The sequence below is a fragment of the Ixodes scapularis genome, unplaced genomic scaffold (assembly GCF_016920785.2).
Source record: "Ixodes scapularis isolate PalLabHiFi unplaced genomic scaffold, ASM1692078v2 PGA_scaffold6__148_contigs__length_123643588, whole genome shotgun sequence".
Taxonomy (NCBI): Eukaryota; Metazoa; Arthropoda; class Arachnida; order Ixodida; family Ixodidae; genus Ixodes; species Ixodes scapularis.
This window is the reverse complement of record NW_024609881.1, coordinates 113,064,899-113,090,006: the sequence shown is the minus strand read 5'-3', so window position 1 is coordinate 113,090,006 and position 25,108 is coordinate 113,064,899. Positions and strand designations below refer to the sequence as shown.

General features: G+C 44.7%; 1 protein-coding gene across 2 annotated transcripts in view; it reads left to right on the top strand.

Moving 5' to 3' along the window:
* LOC115312056 (adenosine deaminase) overlaps positions 1–24,295 on the top strand; it is a 40,097-nt gene extending 15,802 nt beyond the window's left edge. The window contains exons 2-10 of one of the 2 annotated variants that reach the window (XM_040216928.1): positions 3,410–3,552; positions 13,517–13,544; positions 16,118–16,179; positions 16,270–16,392; positions 17,270–17,508; positions 20,085–20,230; positions 21,761–22,002; positions 23,854–23,980; positions 24,103–24,295. In XM_040216928.1, the coding sequence (XP_040072862.1) occupies positions 13,524–13,544; positions 16,118–16,179; positions 16,270–16,392; positions 17,270–17,508; positions 20,085–20,230; positions 21,761–22,002; positions 23,854–23,980; positions 24,103–24,198 (1,056 nt within the window). In that variant the 5' untranslated portion in view covers positions 3,410–3,552; positions 13,517–13,523 and the 3' untranslated portion in view covers positions 24,199–24,295. Of the gene's footprint in view, positions 1–3,307; positions 3,553–13,516; positions 13,545–16,117; positions 16,180–16,269; positions 16,393–17,269; positions 17,509–20,084; positions 20,231–21,760; positions 22,003–23,853; positions 23,981–24,102 lie in introns of those variants that run through there. The other variant, XM_029970948.2, reaches the window with a different exon arrangement.
* Positions 24,296–25,108: the final 813 nt, after the last annotated feature.

The following is a 25,108-nucleotide window of genomic DNA, read 5'->3' as shown; positions in this document are numbered from 1 at the left end:
AGTTTCTTCGATAAATTTCGCGGTAAAATTGACTTCACGTGAACAATGCACCAAATCAGTTTCTCCGCTCAAATTAGTTTAAATAATACAGATCTTTATTGCCTAAATACGAACTGTTTAATAATGTCTTCTAAACAAATTAAAACGATCGCATTTTAAAAGCTCCACGTCATGCATTACAGAACATAAAAAAATAAAATCCGCTGCGTTTTGTTTCACGTCTTTATTTGCAAGGAACGTGAAACATAGAGCCTAGGTGTACGCGTCAAAGCAGAGGCACCTGCGACACGTTGATGCTTAAAATAATTGTTGCCAGTTGTGTGAAGCTTTATCTGAGCACGACGTCATGCTCGGCGAGGCCGGAAGTCACGTGGCCCCAGAGATCGGCTTCCGCTCGGCTCCGGGAAAATCGGCAGATCGAAGATCGATCCGGAGTGGGCGCTGCTCCAAAACGACCAACAAATTCTAATTAAATCGTTTTTTTGGGAATGGCAACTGTACGCACTTTAGATATTGCATCGGGTATACCTATGCACCGTATAAATTATGTTTCAGTAATGCCGAACAGTGCGGCGTTATTTTTTCAAGACGCACAAGATTATCTTCAAAGCCCGACCTACAAAAAGTTTTTTTTTTTTTCGCAAGGTGGGAAAATCCTTTCCGCCACACTTCCCTATTCCCCCCTCTTTCAGACGGTGGGAGGACTAATTTTCTGGCTGCATTTTGAGGTGGGATAAGCCGGGATGAGCTCCCGGCTTTTCCAGCCCTAAGACGCCACAGCAAAAGGAGTCCCCACTTCGTCCAGACACCAGGGGGAGAGGAGGAAACGGGAAGGGTGGCGAGGAGGATGCAGTAAATTCTTTTGAAGGTCGGTCTTTAAGTTATCTTAAAGGCTGGTGACCAGGCTCGAGATTCTGCAAGGCAGAAGAACCTCCTCACCATGGGGGAGCAGGAAACAGGCAACGGTGTACAATGTAGAAGGGGGAGAGGAGGAAAAGAGGGAAAAGTGGAAAACGCGAACTGGTCGCCGGCCTTTAAAGGCCGACGTACACTTCACACGTTCCACCTTTGCCCGCCACCTTCTTTCCTATATCCTCTCCATGTTTTACCCTGCCCCCACCTGCATACTTCCCCGGAAGCTTGGGAGAGAGGAGCGCCGAGAGGATTTGCTTCCCTGCACAAAATCGAGTTTGTACGTCGGCCTTTAATAGCATGCGAAATGTGATGGAACACTTGGATTTCAAAACAAATCGCTAGCGAACGCGAGTAGCGGTGACAACCGTTTGATATTTGCCACACTATTCGTTTCGCATCGTTTATAGACTTCTTTTCGTGAAAGATGAACGCTTGGGAGGAACCGACCGCGCTCCCTAGATAGGGATTTCTAGAACACGTGACTGGTAGTTCAGGGACGCCAAGGAAGAGGTCCCTAGAGGCACTTCGTTGTACAAAATGGTCGCGACTGAATGTCCGACCGTCTTCGAGATTACGAATAAATCAGGTACGGTGTTTGTACGATGTACGCTGTGACCCGCTAGATTTAGCGGGGAAATTGTCACCCCACATGACGACACGTGACACTGTAACGTGATAAAAATGTTATCCTATAAGTTTTTTTTATTTTTATTTTTTATTTACACTCCCATTTTGCACAGTGCAAACCGTTCGTCCTATTGCAAAAAAAAGAAATGCTCCCTGCAACTTTTTTATTTTCTTTCACAGGCTCACTTTGGAACTTTGTCAACATATGTGTACTTTCTGCCCATTCTACTTCTACAGTGATCTACTTTTGCACGTATTATTTATTTATTTATTTATTTATACATACTTCCGACTGCCAAAGGGCAGCTAAGTTAGAAAAAACATCGTAGAAAGATCTCAACAAAAAGCAAATACAAAGGTGGGGTACCACTGAACCCACAATTGGTGCACAACACTACACTCTCTCAAAATAAACATAACACTGCACAAATAGGGGGAGAAACACGTCATTATCATTTTCTATACGACAAAAAAGAAACAGAACATAGTAAAAACGAAAAAACAACAATAGGTACAATGTTTTCAAGTGAATAAGCCTGAAATATAACATTTTTGGCAACCGTTTCAATAGGTCTAAAAACGACTACTCTAAACTTGAAGACACGATTTTACCGGGCAGCGAGTTGCACTCGTGAATATTACGTGGGAAAAAGTGGTATTCATAACAATCTGTTCTGAGTGTTTCGCTGTTTTTTTGTTGTTTTTTTTTTGTCCCTCTAGATGTATTAAAATTAAAGCAGCGCTTCGATATTCCAAATAAAAGTTACCATTTATCAGATCCAAAAGAAACTTCAGACGACTAATCCATGTTTCTCCAAGAAAGGCAAACCGGTCTGGACAGACATATTTGAAATAGACGTATTCCTGTTATATCTGTTCTCTCTAACTTATTAATAGTATATTTTGTGTGCAGGTCCCAAACAACACCGGCATGCTCAAGTAAAAATTTTACAAATGTTTTATACGCATTTAGTTTTGTATTGCTCGAGTGGCCCTTCAGTAACATTTTTATGGTTCACAATGTATTCATTACTTTGCGTGCAATAATGTCGACATAATTTCATGGTATTATTAGTCTCAGATTCCCAGTGGTTTGTACTCGAATACCGCCTTTGAACTGATGTGTATTTCTTCCCACTAGTCATTGTCCTGTGCGCACACTTACAATAATTAGAGAAACCCTCATTATACGCGCAAGGGTAAATGGTTCAAAAGATGGTAGGGGATATATCCTTGTTGATAGGGAAGTAGCATGCACCACCTACCATGGAAACGTTCACGTTTTCACCTTCAAATTTTGCCCTCAATCCAGTCTGCTGTTAAATCGCCTGGTTCACCAATTCTGTGTAATATCACACTTCTATGGACCGTTAACAGTGTGACCTGGTCTCTAAAAAAACACGACGTCATGTTTGGAACAAAAACAAATAACCTACCAGGATTCAAACGCACGGTACGTGCTTCACAACAAATTTTATCTTTTTAAAAAAAAAAATTATATAATAATTTTGGAAGTCAGAACCGATGAGTTGTTTCTAAAAATAAAATACATATTTCCGTTTGAGTTACAATATCTCAACGCCTGCAGGTACTTATATAACTTCTACGTTTACAAAGCTCCCGTCCAATAATAATATTGATAATAAAAACCGGAGTTACGGCGTATCTAATATCCTACGTACACTGGCTCGAAAGAAGAACGAGGGGTAACCTCGTTTAAGTTAAAAATTGCGACTCCCAGGCAAAATTGCAGCGTACGAACAATTGAAAAAAAAAAAAAAAAAGAAGAGATAAATGAGGTTGTTTTAGTTGAAGGGACGTTTCGTATCAAACCTGTTTGCCATGACACTTCACCCGATGTCTGCAGGACTCCAGGATCAAACAGGTGTTGCGTTTCCGGCATACAGGCGCCAGTGATATTTCAGCATTGCCTCAAGAGGAAGCGCCGCTACGTCGTCCCTGTTCTATACGTGTCCGTGAGCTCGCGTCAAGCTGATTACAGTGAAACAGGCAAGTCGTAAACTTTCAACCGTTCGCATAATTATAGTCGCTGACAATTTAAGAAACACAGTAGCGTGGCGAGTGCCGTTAAGAACGTCCGACCAGTTCGCGCTCGCCTTCCACTTTTTCCCCGCATCTTCCTCTCGCCATGTCCACCGTTGCCTGTTTCGTCCTCCCCCATTGTGAGGAGGATCTTCTGCCTTGCAGAATCTCGTGTATTGTCGTCGGCCTTTAAGAGCCCCGAAGAACGAATCCTGAAGCAAGATGCCGGAACATAATAAGCTATGTTTAAGTATATTTGGTCTCTCCCAACTATAGAGCTCACCAAATTGTGTTCTACACAGATTATAGTTTACGATTTTTTCTATCTCCCACCTGTCATTTACGTTCTTTATCTTCGCTTTACTTGAGCTTTATACAGCGTCTTTCCGCCCAAAAAATTACACACCATAACGGCCCTTATAAATAAGACACTTGACGTATAAAGCTGTTAAGTTTCTCAAGTACGTCTTTTATTGGTTCATTTAACATACTAAAATTGAACTTCTCTAATTCAAATAAAACTAAAATGATAATTAAAAATGATTGTTTTTCAATGGTGGAGCTGCAGCGGTCGGAGGTAGAGTCACGAAATAAAGCTGCTAGGCGTCTGAAGCGCATCAGGCGCCGCCATCTTGGGTACACGCGCAGATGGACGAGTGATTCTTGCCGAGCCAAGCCGAGCTGTAGCCGTCGCCTGCGCCAGCTGCCGCAGCCGCAGCTGTGGAAGCCTGGTGGAAGCGAATCGAGGTCGTGTTGTTCGTATCTCGACTAGGGGTGTCGCGAACCGGCCGAGGTTCGAGTTCGACCTGGTTCGACTTTGTCGAACTTTTCGTAGAAATTTCGACGAACCTTGTATTGAGGTTCGACTCGTGTGCGCATGCGCGACAGGCTGGCCAGTTGGCTTCGGATTGGATGGTAATGGCTAATAGATGAATTAAGGGCACCGCTGGTTGGTTATTTCAGTTAATACAGTACAAACAAAATTAAGTTATTAATGTCTTTAGTGATTAGAAGTGTTTTTTTTAAATTCCAACTGTTCATAAAATAAAATAACCATTTGCATAAAAATAGATTCTCCAAACCTAGACATGCGTTTCTCAAGGTCTGGCCACACTGTCCGCAAAGTCGAACCGGTCGAATCTGGTAAAAAGTTCGAAGGTTCGTCGAACCGGTTCGACTTAGTCGAACCCCTAAAGTTCGACCTAAAAATCCGGTTCGACAAAAGTTCGCGACACCCCTAATCTCGACGTAACACAAAAAACGCGCGTGCTGAGCGACGGACTTCAGCTTGCGCCTGCAGTAAACAGTAAACAGAAACAGGCAGAGGACCGCTGCACCTAGTGCCACTAAATAAGCTACGCTTCAGAGTAACGACACTTGGCCATATTGTGGCTTAAAATCACGGTTGCCAGTTATCTGAAGCTTTATCTGAAATCACAGGAAATCCTTTTCCGCCCTCCACAAATGTTTAAACCGTTCGCGACAGAGCAAAGCAGTATTACATGACCCTCCTAACACCGAATCTAATGCTGAGTAAGTCGCACTTTTGAATCAAGACGATCGGCCGTTGCGTCTGTTCTGCATACGAGCCAAAATGGCGGCGCCCACAACAATGTCGGGGAACGGAGTGCCGATACTCTAAGCGCAGCTTATTTAGTGACTCTAGCTCAAGGAGGTTAGAAGTACTAGGAGGGGGCACGTTGCAATATTGGTGAAGCCTAGTCATAAAAAGTTTAAACGATTTTGTGCCCAGCGTGACCGCAGATCTCTCTGGCGATTGGTGCGCGTGACATGTCACGTGTGAGATGGATGGTTGATTGTAGAAGGACTCCTTGCAGGCTTGCGCGCGCTCCGTCCGGTAGGTTTTATCAGGTCGAAGTCTAGACTGTGGTGTATTCTAGTACCCCACAGCAAGACGAAGTCTAGCTATGGTCACGTGATGTGGTCACGTTGGCATGGTAAGTGAGGAGAGTAAGGAGGAAAATGAGAAAGAGGCGAGGCGTCAAGGGAGCATGGCTTGTGGAGGCTACGCGGCCGACGTCATGCCCTCTCCTACCCTTCTATTCTCCATGCTCTAGCTGCACCTAAGATGGTGGCGTTGAGAAAACGTGATGATGATGATAGCGACTCACGTGACTGCCGCTGTCCAATGACGCCGCAGCGAATCAGTATTGTTGTTGTTGTTGGATAGAGCGACTCTATTGTCGGCGAAATGCCAAAGAAAATTAATGCGGTACTCTGAAAGCGTAGCTTATGTAGCTTATTTAGTGACTCTAGTCGGAGGGAGATCGAACGACGGCCACGTTTGCCTAGCTTATTCAGAGATGGCGCCACGAATACGCCAGCGGGGCGCAGTCATTGGGGGTGCCGGAAAAAATACGCCTGTCCTGTCTTTTAGACCAGGGGTGCACAACTCAAAAAATAGTCGGGCCAAAAATTAGTCAGGCGTCACCTAGTGCGACGTGTTGTACATTTTGGGTGCGGCCAGGCTTCCGATAGCAGGTGTCATCGCACTCGTTACCGTCTTTAGCACATCTCGCAATCCGTCATGGCAGATCGAAGGCGGTTCTTTGTTCAGAGTCATCAATGAGAAGGTCTGCTCACAAACCAGCGTCACTAGAACAACTCAATTGGGAAACTGTCAGTTTCCCAACTGAGTTGTTCTAGTAACGGATCAGTGTCGCTTTTTCAGAGGAGGCTCTATGTAGAGCTTCCTTTGAAAAAGTGACACAGATCAGTTTACATTTCTAATGCCTTCAATACCTGTTAGCGGATAATTAAACGAATCTGTTGACATAGTCAGGAATCCAACATATTATAGAAATAATATATATATATATATATATATATATATATATATATATATATATATATATATATATATATATATATATATATATATATACACATATATATATATATATATATATATATATATATATATATATATATATATATATATATATATATATATATATATATATATATATATATATATCCTAGAAGAAAGACTATACCGCGGAGCGAAAACACCCCAAACAGCATAAGCCTTTAAAGATAATCAGCGCTATTCTACGTTAGATTATCTGTTTTGACACATTAAACAAAAAATATGATGGGAAGAAAAAAAACTTGACAATAAATACGTGGTTTAACTTCTTTTGTTTTAACTAATAGCTTAAAGAACGACTAACACTTGCAAAAAAAAAAAAAATATATATATATATATATATATACATATATATATGAACGACTATGTGCAGATGAATGAACCGTACTTAATCCAATGAATTAAAGAATCTAAGTTTTCAGGAACCCGCCGAAAGCCAAAAATTGGCGGAGCCAGGATTTGAACTCTGGGCCTCCCAATGTCCGGTCGGGTGTGCTAACCACTACACAACTCCACCTTTTTTCTTTTTTTTTTTTTTTTTTTCAAAACGTTTATTTACATGATTATATACACTTTTACACTATTTTACAATTTATACATAAATTGTTCACAGAACTGGTTACACATGTCACACACTCTACACTCAAGATGTTAGGGCGCATTACTTCAAAATTTGTTATTTTTCATTGACACCGATTCCAGTTCGCCTCAACTAAAACTTAACTTTTCTTATAAAAATGTTTTGCTATTATATAAGCTAGGTGTTTTGAATATAACCTAAATGATGTCAGGTGAACGACTGAGGCTTTGTACAACTTCTTTCCATTCATCATGTCCTTCATAATTTTCGAGCATGCTTTGGCCTACGAATATGGTTATGTTTTTGAAGTTTACCCAAGAAGGTTTGGCCACACCCCCATCCGTATCCACTTTTCGAGTTTTCCATAGGCTATATAAACCTAACACGACGAGTGTGTCAAGAACTGAATCCAGTTGGCTTCCAAAATGCAAGTAACGAAGAATGCACTCTTCAACTTCAAAGTCCTTTTTCAGTGTCCGCTTGAAGACGTCCCAGAAAAATACAGCATCAACGCACAGTACAAAGGCATGAGTCAATGTCTCAGTTGTCTTGCACAGTCTACAGTCCGTGCTCCAAAATACGTCAAACCCACGGGATTCGCGCCATTGCTTCACAGGTATCGTTCGAGAATGAAAGCGGAAAAAGAACGTCTTGCACTTAGGTGGTATTGGCATACGTTTAACCCGTTTCAGGACATCCTGCTTACAATTGTGAGGAGCCGCAAACGCACTTAAGCGATACAATGGTTCGGGAAACAAAGAGTTGATGAGAGATGTAACTAAGTTCTTTTTGGAGCATGACTCTAAATAGGCACTAGAGAACCGTGCATTCAAGAAATCGATAGTTTCGGCAACTTCTTTATAGAAACCACGTAAAGTGATTGCGTCGCCCGAAAGCTTTTCGTCTACTCTGGATCCTATGTACCTCGCCAAGAAAAACTCTTTGCATCTTTCTAGAAACGGGTGCTGTAAGGTTCTAAAAAATTTCCATCTCGCGATAAGTTGCCTCACAAAGATATGGCCAAGGCCGAGGCCGCCATCTTCAGTTCGTCGAAAAAGGTTAGATCTCCTCATTGGCTCATACGACGAATTCCAAATAAATGTCGCAAAAATTCTGTTGAATTCATTAACGGTAACTCTGGAACAATGCATGACTTGGAGCAGGTATGTGAGCTTAGACAAAAGGAAAATATTACAGACAGCGGCTTTCCCAAAAATAGATTCCTTAGATTCCACATGTGAGCAGCTGACTTAACGTTAGTTCTTACAGTGTCCCACATGGACCTGGGGTTGTCCATAGCGCTTAGTGGAACGCCTAAAAGTTTCGGTTTGTTCGTTGACCATCGGATGTCCTCGTATATGGTTGGCGTTGTTCCCCACGACCCGCACCAAGATCCACTGCTTTTCTCCTTATTCACGGAGGCACCGGACACAGAGCAGTAGTCTGCAACACGTGACATTGCTGTAGTGATGCTTGGCTTGTCGGAGCAAATGAGGACCAAGTCGTCTGCATATGCCAGGAGCTTTACTTCACAGGCGTGAAGACGAAAACCTTGTACGTTAGTATCGTTGATGATATCCCTGCAAAGAGGTTCTAGGTAAACATTGAATAGTAGCGGTGACATTGGGCAGCCTTGGCGTACCGATCGTTTCACCATGATGGATGTAGAAAGAGATCCGTTGATGAGTAGCTTCGTTGATATGTCCTTGTAACATAACTTAATGCCGTTTTCAAGGATGTCGCCGATGTTTACGTGCTTCAAAAGGGCAAATAGGAAAGAATGGTCCACCTTATCGAAAGCTTTCGCCAGGTCCAATTGTAATATAGCAGCTGATTCATGCGTACGCTGGCAAATCTCTAATATTGATCGAACGATATGAAGATTGGTCTGTATATTTCTGCCTTTGATAGAACACGTTTGGTGATCTCCAACGATTTGAGTTATCACAGTCTGGAGTCTAGCCGCTATCATTCGAGCTAGTATCTTATAATCGCTGTTGAGGAGGCTGATTGGTCTATAGCCTTCAACCTGTTGTAACTTCTCAGGGTCTTTTGACTTCGGAATGAGTATGGTGTGAGCCTTACGAAACGATAGTGGCAGTGTACCTTCTGTATAAGAGTCTTTGATCACGTGACATAGAATAGGGGCTAGTTTTTCTTTCCATTTCTTGTAAAAACTTGCAGGTAGACCATCCGGTCCGGGAGCTTTACGGCTTTTCATTTCGGTGATATTTTGTGTAATTTCGAGTGCATCGAAAGGCGCGTTCAATTTTTCCGTTGTTTCTTTTTGTAATGATGGTAATCTTGTTATTATTTCACGCAGTCGGGGAGCAGGGGCATTGGTACTCGATGCAAAAATGTCAGCGTAGTGAGACACAAATGCCTGCTCAATGTCGTTGTCCGCTGTCAACTCTTGGCCATTTTTCCGTATTAGTGGCACCAGCTTTTTCTTCACGTATTCACGTTCAGCATAAAGATATCTCTTTGTAGGCTTTTCACCCTCAATTAGTTGCAGGGTGCATGTCCTCACAGCAGCTCCCTCATATCGTTTCTTGTCGTGTTCTTCGATTTGTGCCTTTATATTTTTTATTTCTTTCTTATACAGCCCCGGTTGTTGGCTTTCGAGATTGTATAGGCATAAGAGGTCTTTGTTAAGGCGTTTCTCTTCTATTTTTTCGTAATACCTTTTTATTGAAGATATCTCGATCGCGAGTTCTCGTATTTTTATCTTAAACAGTTCCCACTTTTGGCACCACCCAGTTTTAACTTGTCCGAGGTCATCAATTAAACGTTCTACTCCAGTCTTAAAGTCATCGTTTTCGAGCAGGCTTTCGTTCATTTTCCAACATTCCCATGACTGTAGCTTTTTTTTCGTTTGCTTGCGACTAGGCCCTACGCTGACAGTGACCATACAATGGTCTGTGAAGAATGCAGGGATCACGTTGTAGTCACAAAGCCTACTGCCAGAAGAGCCAGATACGTATATACGGTCCAAACGAGCATGAGACGATCCTTGAAAATGCGTGTATTGAAGAACGTTCGTTGTAGTAGATGCATCGACCAGGTCACAATCTTGGACGAGGGCCCGAAGGATGTCTACACTGGAATCAGCGAATTTCTTGCTTGGAACTTTGTCCTTTGCATGCAAAACACAATTGAAATCACCAAGGACAATAACGTCGAATCTAGTGTCTGCATGTATCCTCACTTGGTTGAACAAGCTCTCCCTTTGTATGGTGGTGTTGTACGCATAAACAACGACTATGCGCCAGGGCTTGTCTTGTATAAGGACATTAGCTACGAGGGGCCTACCTGCGTCCATTCCTTCAAGCAAACTGCACATGCGGTACTGCAAACTTTTTTTGAACAACAGGGCACATCCAGCAGAATAGTCTCTTGCTGGGCAGTGGTATATGTCGTACAAGTTAGCCCAGGCCGTGTTTGCTGAAAGCAAAGCCGTGTCTCCTGACACTTTGGTTTCTTGTAATGCGAATATATCACAATTGTGAGGTTCCAAAAAACGAAGGAGTTGGTATTGTTTTTTTCGTGAATTAATACCTCGGACGTTAAGGGTACATATAGTGAAATCGCTTCTCTGAGTGGTGCCAAAGCTGGCTGTGGTCATTTAAACGTTAGGGCCGGATCGGGCTTGGCTTGTTTTCTGTCTATCCTTGAACTTTGACCTTCCTCGTTGTTCTTGGAGGTCGGGACTTCGCTGCTGTTCATCTCTCACAGCGATGTCGTCTTTGGAACAGCAGGGTTCCGCTGTGGGGTAGGTTTCAGTTTTCTCCACCTTCGCTTTCTTGCGCAGTCTCTCTTCTTTATCCTCAGCCGTTGTAGGTGGAGTCGTCTGGGCGGGAGACTTTCTTGGTTCTTTAACGTTTGTAGGTGGAGTGTCCCCTTGGGAACCTTGCATTTCTGCGTCGTCCAAACTGGGCGTCGGTCCACTCTCCTGATGTTCTGGAGACTTCAAATTTGTTTGGTCGACAGAGCCCTTGGGATCCTGGGAATCTTCTGGTTGTTCTTGATCTTTGGGGAACATTTCCTCGACGTCCATGATGTGTTCGCTTACATCAACGCTAGGTGAAGCATTACCCTGAAGCTTTGAGGCGTAGGTCACGACACATTCCTCCATGGAATGGCCGAACCGCCAGCACTGAGTGCAACGTGGGGTAGAGCAGTGCCTACGGATGTGGCCTACTGCTTTGCAGCGTAGGCAGACGGGAGGTCGACCGGGAATGACCACCAGAGTATTCACTCCATATATGTTGAGCATGTGGGGTACCCTGTCAACAGAGAGGTGGTCCTTAAGGACAAGAGTCACAACCCGTGTCAAGGTGGCTGTTTCCTCAAAATCAGAAAATCTCCACTTCTCTCTTGTGATTTCCTTTACCGTTCCAAACGGCTCTAGAACCTTCTTAACCTCGCTGTCCGGTAGTTGGGGTGGTAACCATAGAAGTTTAAGTTTGATCTCGTCCTTAGTGGGATCGATCACGACGCACCTTTTTTGCTTGATTACGAGCTCTTCACACGCTTTGATTTTGCACTTGGCTGCTCCGTTGGCGAAGACTGCCATCCATACATGGCTCATCTGGTAGGGGCCTAGTGCGATCAGATCTTCACGCTCAATTATCGAAAAAAGAGCTTCTTTGAAGTCTGTCGGCTTGTATGGTCTTCCGGTGATATCCGCGTGCAAAAAGAGTGAGTTGGAAACCAGCATACCTGTCGGTAGACGTGGCAGAATGATCCTGTAGTCCTTGTACACCTTGGAGTTTTCATCTTCATGAACATTAACCCGGTCACCAATGACCGTCATACTACTCTCCTTCGAGCTCATCTTACTTGAAAAATCGCTGCCTTCTCCGCAGCGGTTTCCAGGGCCACAAGGGCCCTAGCAAGAAGTTAAAATTTTCAGACAGTCAGAATAGAGCGTCGACCACAACTCCACCTTGGCTTTCTGGCGTTTCCTACCTGTCTTATTAATGCACAAGAAACGAAATGTATCCAATCGGAGGTGTTCTGGAAACACACGCCGCTGCGTGGAACGCGGTACGACGCTTAGTGTCACGTGGTACGTGCTCGTTTGTGCTCCAGAAATTCTCCCACTGTTTGTCTCGCCCCGTGTACATGTAGTAGTATTCTTTGTTTATGAGCTTTAGAGACACGGTATCATCATCATCTGCGAGAATCAAGAGCCACGTTATTGAATATACAACACGGGCACTTCACGTCATCGTACGTGGTCTCCGAGGAGGATATGAACGACTATGTGCAGATGAATGAACCGTACTTAATCCAATGAATTAAAGAATCTAAGTTTTCAGGAACCCGCCGAAAGCCAAAAATTGGCGGAGCCAGGATTTGAACTCTGGGCCTCCCAATGTCCGGTCGTTGGGAGGCCCAGACCGGACATTGGGAGGCCCAGAGTTCAAATCCTGGCTCCGCCAATTTTTGGCTTTCGGCGGGTTCCTGAAAACTTAGATTCTTTAATTCATTGGATTAAGTACGGTTCATTCATCTGCACATAGTCGTTCATATCCTCCTCGGAGACCACGTACAATGACGTGAAGTGCCCGTGTTGTATATACATATATATATATATATACATATATATATATATATATTTCTTTTGTGTGTGTGTTAGGCGATATATAACGTTGCCAGAAGACTACCCAAACAATATTTTGCTACAGCATCACGTATATTTTTAATAAAATAAAAAAAAAACGCAACTGCTCGAAACTGAACGGAAACCGAAACTGGATTGTGGAGGCAGTAATAATATAGAGGTGGAGAGCGTTGCCGTAGATCACGTAACTGTGCACCCTTTTTTTTCAATCAACGTATTTGCAGCTTTTTAGAAGCCACAAAAAATAGGCATCATCTTTTTTATATCTTTAATATTGTGTGTGTGCCTTCGGTGACCCACGACTTTGATTATCTTTGGTGGTTGTGTCTAAACCATATAAACCGGCACGTGACCAAGGAGAAGAGAGTGAGCGCGGCTCAAACCGGCCAATTCTCGATCGGCGGTTTTCGGACGGAAAGGAAACGAATTTGGATCTGCAAATTTTGTTCTGGGTAATTGGGCGCTCACGTGCCCTATGCAAATGAAAACACTGGCGAGCATAAATGCCCTGTCAGTGTCCCTTTAACCTTGACCCGTTTAATATGTTGCACTTAATTTCTACTCACATTAACTGAGGAATCCGGTTAAAGAATAATGAAATATTTTTTTTATTTTTTGTTTGTGTGATTTATTCGATTGTCTACAGATACTTGCTTCGTCTATCAGTGACTCTGAAGCCTGCTGCTCTCTCTCTCTCTCTCTCTCTCTCGCTCTCTCTCTCTCTCTCTCTCTCTATATATATATATATATATATATATATGTAACTTAGATTGTATGGCTTTTCTGAATACTGATTTTATTTGATAATATGTGTTACATTTTGATTTTCCAGACTTTTCATGGAGCTACCAAAGTACAAGGTACGATTGAATAAAATTTCCCCTGCACTTTAACATATCGTCCCTCCTAATATGTGCACTGTCAGGAACGTGCTCACTCATAGTGGTGACTTTTAGCAAACCGCTGCCGTGTTCCGCGCACCGCACCTTTGAAGCATGCTTTTAAGCGCGCGCCCCGTGGTCACGGTATTACCCGTGCGCGCTTACTTTAAAGGGGTAGTGAAACGAAATTTTAGCGCCGATCTTGTTGCATAAATATGGGCTAGGGACAGGCACCACCTCGGAAATATAAATATTGCGCTGTAAAACACAGGAGAACTAATTTTAAACATAATTAAACGATTTCAAATTCTCATCTGGTGGATGGGGGGAAGTTCTCGTGACATCACTTGTGCCAAAATAGCAGCGCCGTTCTGCGGCAATACGGCGTGCCGGCAGAACTCGCCTAGGCCTGAACGCGTTTACAAAGCCTTGGCGGAGAAAGCCAAAGCGTAGTTGGCCACAGTGAGCTCGTTCTCGTTGCGGCTCTTTGCACGACACGGCCCGAGCACGCTTCTGGCACGGCCGGTATTAGTTGCTGCGAGTCGCGAGCTGCAAGCCGACGTTAAAAAGGATATGTTTGAACTACGAGGGTGGCAGCAAGAGCCACGCAAATGCCAAATACCTGTTCACACTCGGAGCGGACACGCGCGTTTGATCGAAGTGCTGGATTCGCTGTTAGACCGCGTTTCGGTAAGCGCTTCTGGACCGATCTTTTACGATTGCAACTCGATACTGACATGACACTCGGCAAAGAAAGGTTAGACCGACATCGCGTAGCTCCCACGAACTGCTATAGCTCGACACTGACGTAGCGTCGAGTCAGAATAAAAATGGCATACTAATAACAGTGTACATACCGAGTTGCCAAGGTAATCCGTATGGCGTTTATTTGAGCTCTATATCACACAAAACAAGGAGATAGAATCAATGAGAGTCCCTTTTCGACGACAGCGTTCGTCACCGCTGTCTCGGAAAACAAGGAGATCGAGATGACAAGGGGAAAATATTGACCTCTGAAATTTAGTTCAGGGATCAAACTACTCATCCGGTAAGGGTCCACAAGGGTCGCGCGGGCATATTCCATTCAGCAGGCCAGCCGGTCATGGACAGACGGTCTTGGCCAAGGACCGCCGGAGCAACGGTGCGCCGAGTCGATGTTGCTGCTAGGCCTATATATTCTGCCGAGCTCGCTCGGTCGGCAGAATCGTGGCTGTTGGAGCTCTTCTCGTGTGTTTGTGGATCCTGCGTTCTTGATCGTCGTGGTCTGTTTTAAGTACTCCTTCCTTTTTTCTTGCTGGTCGAAGTCGGGACGCACGAGAAGAGTACGAAGAAAAATAAATGTCCGTTGGTGGCCGATACCAAGTAAGTGAGCGACGCTGTCGGCCTTGTTGATTTGATCGTAAAAAGTGCGTAAGACAGCTTCGGAGCTGTCGTAGGATTCTGTCGTAACCTGCGCAAAGGTTACGACAATTTCGTTTCGAGAGCACGGGTTTTCTCTCAAATTTGTCGTACGCACTTTTTTCGTCGTGAATTCGCTTTGAGAATCCGGCCTCAGAGCTGGTTTTGTCAGTGCTGCCGTGGTTGCCGACCTGCCGTGGTCCCGTGGTGCAGCGTGCGTGCAGCCCTTGCACATCTCAAACGGCCACGTTGTCACAGGTCGTAAATCGTCGACGCGCCACCAAGTGGCAACGCTCGTAACCACAACATTCACGCCGTAGCCTTTCCCGACCGGCACAAGTGACGTCACGAATGCGCCCAATATCCCAAGACGCATCGCGCTCTCCGATGGCCGATTTTTGAGCGCGCGCCCAATCGGGCCCATCAGGGTGAAAAATATAGCCATCCGTTCAAAATACAAACGCGCGATTATGATTTATGAATATCATTGATCATATTGAACCTATTTCTGACCATAATAGGTGTATTTCAAGTTTCGCTTCAGTATCCCTTTAAAAGCACGCTTCAAAGGCTCCGGTAGTACGGTACGCGGAACACGGTAACAGTTTGCTAAAAGACCCCAACACGGTGCCTGTAACGCGCGTCTTCGCCCGGTGTAATTACCACGACCGAAAAAGTGTATGGTCCCTCGCTTTCCGCCTGATGACGTCATAGAGGTATCACGCTGCCGCCGGTCGCGATCCTGGCGGTGTCCCAGCAGCGGTGGCGGAGATGGCAGACGCCTGTCCTGCCGCAGGTCGCTCTCCGATGTGACAGTACACGGAAGTTTAGGCAGCCATGAGTTGGGACGCCGCGACGGCAGCGACACCCCGCGTTCGCTCGCGCTTTTCGCCGGCAATTTTACGACCAAACGCCAGGATCGCCACATCCGAAAGCCGGAAACTCCGACTTTTGTGACGACATTTGTTACCATTTTGGGGCCACTTTTGATTATGGCCGGGACATAGGATGCTAAAAACACCAGTCGAAGACGCGTTCTAGGCAGCATACTATAATACATAACAAAACCACCTCATATCTCCGCACCCCCTTACCGCCAAGAACCTTTTTAGTTTTTTTTTTTTTTTTTTTCTGTTCTCTGTATTTTAACACAGATTCAGCTCCACGGCCACCTGGAGACCCACGTGCGGCACTCTACCATCTGGGATTTGGTCCAGTTGAGTATCGCATTAATTCCAATTAAACTCTGCTTCAACAAAGGTTTTCGTGTCATCGTTGTTCGAATATCGTGTTGCTCCTCTTGCAGGAAGAAAAAACTCGATTTGGGCTATAAAAGCATCGAAGACGTGGTCCAGAAGACTAAAGCTGAACCCAGCTCGACGCTGGCCAATTACCTCAAGGAGATAGCAAATGTTGCGAAAGCTATAAGGTACATTGACCTTCTTTACCGTCGTTCTGTAATAAGAACCTTAGCCGCTTTGCGTCTTACGATGTCAGGAATTCAGGCGACACACAGACCTCCAAGAAACATTTCTTTTATACCCCGTTTTACACTAAGTCCGTTTCACACCAATATTTGGTAATGGCAAATGTCTGGCGATGGTCTTTTGACCATTCATCGGCCAATGTTTGGCCGATGGCTGATGGCCAGTGGCCAATGGCCAAAGTATCATTGCCAACCATTGGCCAATGATTGGCCAAATCTGTGATGCTGGGGGTATTTATCCACACCCTCCCTTTACATCGCGTACATTTTTGCGTACGACGTAAGCAGACAGGTGGACAATAAATATGTAAACCCATTTTCGGTTTATTAAAAAAAAGTTTGCCTTTTTGAGCATCGGTTGACGAGACTATGGTGTGGTTGTTTTCTTTATTGGACATAGTTTCAACAAATGGTTAGTTGAAGAGCTGCGATTGTCTTGTCTGCTGCATATATCTGCACATGTCTATTACGCGCTGTGCAACAATTTCTCAACTCGTTTTCACCTAAAAAAAAACAGTAAGTTTTGCGCTTTGTCAATACACCACGCCAAGTAGTTCTCACAATATTTTCTGTACGAGGAAGAAGCGATATTCTTGGAGTTTTAAACGTGCACGACTTGATACGATAACATATATCTACTCTAAAATGCCCCTAAATATATCTTAATTGTCGATCAAAAGGTGAAATTTAGTAATGCTCTAAGAGGGGCCGGACCCTTTTCATACGGTTCTTGGGGTGAATGCAAGTATAAAAAATTCTGTAACAAAAAACAAAAATGTTTGTGTAAAGAGACATTAGTTGTATCACGACCTTCGCACAGAGGTGACCGAGACGCTGTCGTCCGCATCGCCTACGAAGCTGGAGTGGATCTGGCCGCCCAGGGCGTGCTCTACGGCGAGATGTTTCTCGGCACGACTACGTACGTCGGCGACGCGTCGGGCTCTTCGCTCCGCACAGCGGCGGAGGTGGTCGAAGCAGTGCTGGAGGGCTTCGCCAAGGCAGAGCGGGAGAAGGACATCAAGCTGAGACTCGTGCTTGTCATAGCAAGGGCGCTACCAGGTGCACACTATACGGTCCCTCATCGAGGCTACCCAACCAGGCTTCGTTGTGGGTTGGCGGTCACCATAGCAATCGTCGCCGACGCTGGGGTGTGGTGGCGCGTCATACGCTCTAAAAAAAGGGTATCGCCTTACACCCTTTTGTCCCATATAATGCACCCCAAAACTTCAGTTCGACGTACAGTGCACTGTAGTCGAACAGACGGCTCCAAAGTTTACGAGGGGCTTGACAGCGGTGCGATATAACTTATGCAATAGTTACAGTACGTATCAAATACCACAGAAAGAAAACATTGAGGTTGTGCAGTAGGGCCAAGAAAACCCCGATTATTTTTTTAGTCAGTAACAGGTGCATTAATTATTTTAATAAGTTGCACCACACGGCTATCAAGCCTCTCGTGAAAGTTAGTACCGACAGATCGACATAAGTGCGCTGTACGTCCAACTGAAGTTTTGGGGTGTATTATATGGGACAAAGGGTGTAAAAGTACACCCTTCTTTTTTAGAGTGTTGGGTCACGTCACAGCGTCGACTACGGTTTCTATACGGTAACCATGCACCGCCCGTATTCATCGCTCGTGTGTTTGGCGCTTTAGAATTCCTTATTTTGGGAGCAGCAGTTCCACAAAACAGGACCGAAATGAATCGGCCAGCCAATCAAGTAGTCAGTCAATGAACCAATCAATCAATCGACAAGAAACCAATTCATACGCTAGTTATGGATCGATTGATGAATTGATTGAATTGTCAAATTCTCTTAAGTGATCGTGGGGATCCCGACGATGACGAAGGCTCGTACTGGAGGCGGGGTTTTCTCTAACTCCTTCCTTAAAGGCCGACGACCAGATACGAGATTCTGCAAGGCAGAAGATCCTCCTTACCCTGGGGGAGGAGGAAACAGGCAACGGCGGACAGAGTAGAAGGGGGAGAGGAGGAAGCGGGGAAAAGTGGAAAGCGCGAACTGGTCGTCGGTCTTTAAAGAAACCAGGAAATTATTATTTTTTTTCTTCAGCTTCTTGTACCTTAGCTTTGATTCCCAACTCAAAAACGAAATGAGAAAACACGTGGTGGTCACGTGCTTGGGCGCCGGGTTCAATGATTCCAATCTTCCACCGTTATTTTTAAGCACACCCTGTAATTTGTAGAAGGGTGGTGAGCTGGGCCAGTTCTTCGTAAGTGATGACAAGTGCAGTCACGGCACCCATTGGCCACGAGCGCCAATCAAAATCTACAGATTGATTGTTGACGAGCGCATACGTCCGAGTGACGTAGTTCTCGTTTCCAACCCGTGAGCTGGGTTCGGATGACGTGCTCGCGGGCACCGCGGATGCATCACAGTGAAAAGGCGGAGAGGTTTCGATGGGAAGGAGGTATGAAATAGTCCGCCCTACACTAGGGTGACCACCTTCCTGCCGTCAAAATGCGGGACACCCTGACCCCGGGAGGGGGGGGGGGGGGGGTAAGAAGAGGAGGACGTCATTTTTACGACTGAAGAAGAACGTATTAAAGAAAATTCATCAGCACGCACACTTCGCAATCCTGTGCTGTCCGAAAGAATATTAAACACCTTAAAATTGTGTTGCGACAATTGTAATGGTAAACATTTTATTAAAGCTGTCTAGGTTAATAACATAAAAATCGACTGCACCAGACCCCAATGCATTAAAAGGAACTAAGAAACAGTAAATCTTTTTCGGCTTATTGTTTCCTGTCGACACTACTCTTATACTAACATGCTCCTACATAAAATTAGAACCTTGTGTTATTTTTTCCGACTCTTGGGAGTTGCAGGCTTTTTGCCTTGTACAGCCGTTTTTACAAAACAACAACAACAACAACTTTTTACAACGATTCTTTTGCATGACAGAGTAGGATTTGCAAATAATTCCAATAGTTTATTTTTCAACTTTTTGTGAGAAATTTTCGCTTGCAATATTTTGCCATCGAGGGGAGAGGCACAATGGCGCATGCGCGTCGGACTCCTGCAAGAACGACGGTCGCTTTCCGCAGTGCTCAGATAGAAAATGTTATAACCATCAAGATTCACACGCTTACCAGTGACCTCCGTGCTTCCCGGTGCCCCGTTGTTTGGAAGCGCCATAATTTGTGTAGTGAATGTTAGGACAATGTGAAATGCGGGACATTTTGAAAATTTTGGTATTTCTTGCGGGACGTGGGACACGAGCCCTCAATGCGGGACAGTCCCGCGATTTGCGGGACGGGTGGTCACCCTACCCTACACAAGTTTGATTATGCTGAGAAGAATCTGTAGAGCTCAAACTACCACCTCGCAGAAATTGACGTCACGTGACTTGAGTTGACATGACGTGGTCCCGTCAATTTCCTTGGGGAAACTGACATCAAGTGGCCTTGTCACTTGGCGTGGTCACCTGGTAATATTTTCCACTCTAAATTTAGCGGCCACATTTACTTGGCGGTTCGTCGTAACAGAGTTCTCGCGGAAGTGGGCTGATAAAAAAATACTCTGTGTCAAAAATAGGACTAAAAATTTACAATTCTGATAGAACTTCAAAAATGTCATTGACACTTTCCCCTTGGACCTTCCGTATACTGCAGAGACTGCCGAAGAGGCGCTCAACCTATGCTACGAGTACCGTGACCGTGGTGTCGTTGGCATCGATGCTTGCGGAAGCATCAAGGGAATGCCAACCGCCGAAGAAGGCGAAGAAGTCCTCGCACCGGAAATCATCCAAGCTTTAAAGGTGACACGTCTTTTCCTTGTGATTTGATCGTCTCTTCCGCTAATCAACGCCCAGTTATTTAAAAAAAGAAAAGATGAAAGACGTTTACAACTCCCTGTAACGCCGAATTAGAGTGCAGCTTTTGAGGAGGAGGAGGGGGGGAGGGCACTGAGCGGAGGGTATGCCCGGGCCTCCTGATCCGTACCCTCTCCCCTCCTCCCTCCTCCTCGTCCTCCTCTCCTCCACCCCTCCTCTCTCCTCCTCCCCGCGCGTTGCATCATGGGACATTTCCCGTAAGGCAACACGTGACGTGACGTCACGTGACCCTCCCCGCGCGTTGCATTATGGGACATTCCCATAATGCACCGCGCGGTTACGCCGACGCCGCTCAAGCTGGATACGAGCGCCTAAGAGCTGCGCCCTAAAGAAAGAAAAAACACATAAACGCATTACCATTTGCATGCATCAATCTATCATGGTGACTGTTGTGAATATGTTTTGCAGCAGTTTGAAAAACTGTCGTGTCACCATTTCAGGGGTGGGCATTCCTGGCACGGTCTAGCTACTACCGCGATATTCTTACACTGATGTTAAGCGTGGTTCACATGCAGCGGCTTTGGCCTTACCGCTCATTCACACTGGCAGCGGATCCGCGTTCGCAAAGCGGTTGCGAACGCGATTGTATAAAGATCCAGTACAATTGCACGCGTACTTGATGTCATTGAATGCACGTGCAATAGTACTGGATCTTTATACAACCGCGTTCGCAACCGCATTGCGATCGCGGATCCGCTTCCAGTGTGAATGAGCGGTTAGAGCGGCGCGATTTCTGCCGCCGCGGCGCTCGTGCCACTCAACCGCTGGTGCTGGTCAGAGCGCCGCGACGGCAGAAATCGCGTGAAACACGCTTCAGAAGACATTTTGTGCCGCGACTATGTCGTGTCAATTATTTTCTGAACACAATTCTAATGCAAGGCGTCCGGTATGCGATCGTGTTAGAAGAATCCGCAACGCTTTATGCACCTAAAAGAAAAACCTGCGGCTATAATGTTCAAAATTGGTTGCTGAACGATTATGTGACACCGTTCCGGCTCTGCTTTAGGAGCGGATCCTTACGCAGTGTTGTAACTGCTACTGCAACACTGCTACCCGTATGCTAGAAAAATGTTCTACGTTGGGAGACCATGTTGCCCCGACTGTTACCGCGATAGGAAATTTTACCTGGTGAGCTAGAGGGGCTCTCTGAAAAACAAGCTGAACAAAGCGCCCCCCAGAGCTCAATCTCCTAATATTTAATAAGTGTTCATTTTATTTTAGCTGTGTCATTCATATACTGTCAAGACCGTTTATAACGAATTCGGTTATAATGAAATAGCGGCTACAGCGAAGCGATCACGTTTTTCCATTCCCTTTTGCACTTCATTATAACCGAAGTCGGTTATAACGAAATAGCGGATATAGCGAAGTGATTTCCGATTCCCTTTGACTTCGTTATAATCGGTGTCGACAGTTATTAGACGCTTCATTTATGTGTCGTCTACTTCTATTCAGAATGCATCTCAGCTTGGCGTTCATCGCACCATACACGCCGGTGAGTCTGGTCCACCGTCGAACGTGGCACGTGCAATCGAAGTACTTGGGGCGGAGCGGATAGGCCACGGCTACAGCGCCATCATGGAAAACGGCAGCACGTATCGTCTCGCTCTGCGCCGAAGAATCCACTTCGAGGTCTGCCCTACCTGCAGTTACCTGACGGGTGCGGTCAAGAAAGACCAGGAACATCCTCTCGTCAGGTGAGTTTAGAGACAGTTGCCAAAAAGAGCACGGCCGCAGAGAGGTAGCCACCTTCGGAGAAATACTAAAAAACGCCTAGGTTTTCTTATGATTTCTTATGCGTTAAAGAAAAGACGCCAGGCTAGCAGTCAAGACTGCAGTCGCAAAAGTTCTCATCTACAGTGGAAACATCAGAAGGCCATTGGAGCTGACGAACCTTCCGTTGTCTAAACATGCACACATCCCACCGCAGGCGCAGTACATATTTACAAATAAATATCATCTGACTTGCGACATCGGCGAATCTTTACTCAGACCTCACAAAGAACAAACGAGGTTTTGATTGCGGAAATCCTTCGTTCCAGTCATGTGACATACTCATAGTTCACTGGTGCGATTCGTAGGTAAAGTAACCCCAGCTCGCGTTATGTCAAGAACTGCTATGATCAAGTGAAGTATAGCGTGCTGGTCGTTCGCCTTCAACTTGTCAACCACAGCGCACACAGTGCTGGCGATCAAAGATTCACTTTCTACATAGTTGTTACAGGATATTGAAGAATAGTTAGAAACGAGTTTATACTTAATGAAGCGCCGTAAATGAAATATTGGGTTAAATGAGAAATAGTTCGTCTCTCTCCGGATGATATACTCAGTGGTTCTGTGGTTGCTGGTGTGGCCTATAGACGCAAGACCGCTTTGGTCAGCTGTGCCATGAGCACATCGTTTTGTGATCAGGGTGGGCTAGTTACAGTCAGCGTCTTAACTTAGACCATGCGAAAAAAAAAAAAAAGAAGCCTGCCAAGCCTGCACTCTATAAAAGAATTGGTCGTAAAAGAACTCTTAGGGCTTCTTCGGCTAGTCTATTATTTTTACCGTAAAACGTTATTTTAAGCACCCCTAAAATGGTTTTATGTGAAAGACCTATAAGGGGTCCTTTTAAGCTCATCTTTTTGACGCAAACAGCTTCTTTATCGCCAAAAAGGCGCACTAGAAAGGCAACTTGCTGGCCCAGAACGTGCACCGAAGGACCAGTTGATTAAAAACTTTACAACTTCCACAGCTGTCTGAGATGTTGAAAGTGGTTTATTACTTTTCGTACGCGTATTGTTGGTGTAGTATGGTCGTCATTGGCATACAGTGACAAATATGATGGCCACTGCTGTGATACCTTCAAGGAGGAGAAATGTGAAGTAATCTGCTTGGAATCACAGAATGACTATGCCGTAAATTTTCCAGTGTTTATTTTTATTTATAAAGAAATCGGCGGATGTTTTTTTTTTTGATGCTTGTTTGGTCTCAAAAAATTGTTGTATTCCGGTGATCTAACTCTGATCGACGCTAACAACGGTGATTAACGGCGAAAAATAGCTAATAAAAGCAACTAAAAATTTAAGTCTAAACGGAGAGGATTTCGGCGAAAACAGTCCCTTCTGTAGAAAAGATTCGCATAAATCGGTGTGCTTCGGTTTTAACCTATTTTGTATCTTTCACAGAAACGGATGTTTATCGGTGCTTTTCGGTTTTAACCGCCACTAATTTTGACACCGACGGATGTTTATCGATGTCTTTAAGTTAAAACCAGAAAGTCTATAGCCGAAGTATGTCTTATCACCAGTTTTGATGTTTCAGGCTTAGCGATGTATTGAACCTCTAAACTTACCAGGATAAGCAGCGAGAACCGGATCACTCGATGCAGTTGCGGGATCAAAAAGAAGTTGCCCGAGACATGTACAACGTGTTCACCGTAAAACGACAGGTTTCGTGTATACGGCTTTTGCTTGTAGGGAAGCCTGTCAGATATTTTTACCGCTTGTCATGGCGATCAGCCTGCGATAAATTTCGTGGGGCATTTTTTTCCGACGTCAACGCAGGCTATGCAAGGACGGCGCGAGCTTCTCTATCAGTACGGATGGACCCACCCTGACTCACACCACTCTGGAAGACGAGTACCGCCTCGCACTTTCTCTCGGACTAACCCCGGAAGACATCGTGAAATCTGTAAGTTTACAGTACAACCTTTCGTGTACACTATTCGAGGCACGGTTCACGCTTCATCGTTTTCTTACGTTACGTTACGTTACCGAAGCGTACAACTAATTTCGCTTTGCATTTTTTCACAGAACCGGTCCGCCATCTTGGCAAGTTTCCTGCCAGTTCACGAGAAACAGGAACTGCTGAAGAAATTTGACGAGCTGAACGGAATTAGCGGACTTTAAGACAGCGACCGGAGCCTAGAAGGAATGATATCCCCTAGAGAATAGCAAACAACAAATACATATGTGGGATTACATAAACATTTTATTCCTTATGTGAGACCACTATTATTTTTATCAATTCAGTAGGCGTACCCTAATGCAGTCTGTACGGTTAGTAGGGTGGCTGAAGCTGAAGGGTTTGTACAAATTTTGCAGCAATGGTGCCGCCGGCACAAGAGGACGATCACATTGTTCAGCTGCCTGTCTGCAACAAATGTTTTCTATTCGTTATCGCTGCTGTTCTGTCGGCAGAAAACGTATGAGAAAGGCTCAGATGAATCGATTTGCAGTGATCGGGGACTATAAGAAAAGAGCTGGCGATTTTAGCGTAGATATTATCGAGTCGTATATACATACACACTAGACTGCTCTCCCATGTTGTCGCCCCATGCCTGCAACAGGTGCAATATACGCGTGAGGGCACATTTGACAGGCTTGCAAAGACCCTTTTCAAAAGTGAACGAAATAGCATTGTCGATCGCCAAAATATGACAGCTTCGGTAGCCTCAGATAATCGATAAAGTAGAAAAAAGTCACGATTTAAAAAAAAGAAACATAAAATAAAGCAAATTTATTTAACTTAAATCAGAGTATTCTTTTTTTAATCGGATTAATTTGTTATATCCCACTAACTAGAAAATAGCGATTCTTTGTCACTATATTTGTTTATTTATTTATTTATTTACTGAAATACCTTAAAGGTCCTTCTGGGAAGGACATTACATAAGAGGGGGGGAGGGTGTAACTACATCATATATGAAACACACAAAAAGTAATAAAATAAAAACATGCACAGCAGTGCAAACATACAAGAAATCGTAAATCAAGCAACAAAAAAGAAAATCTTGCACAGTAGTGCAAACATACAAGA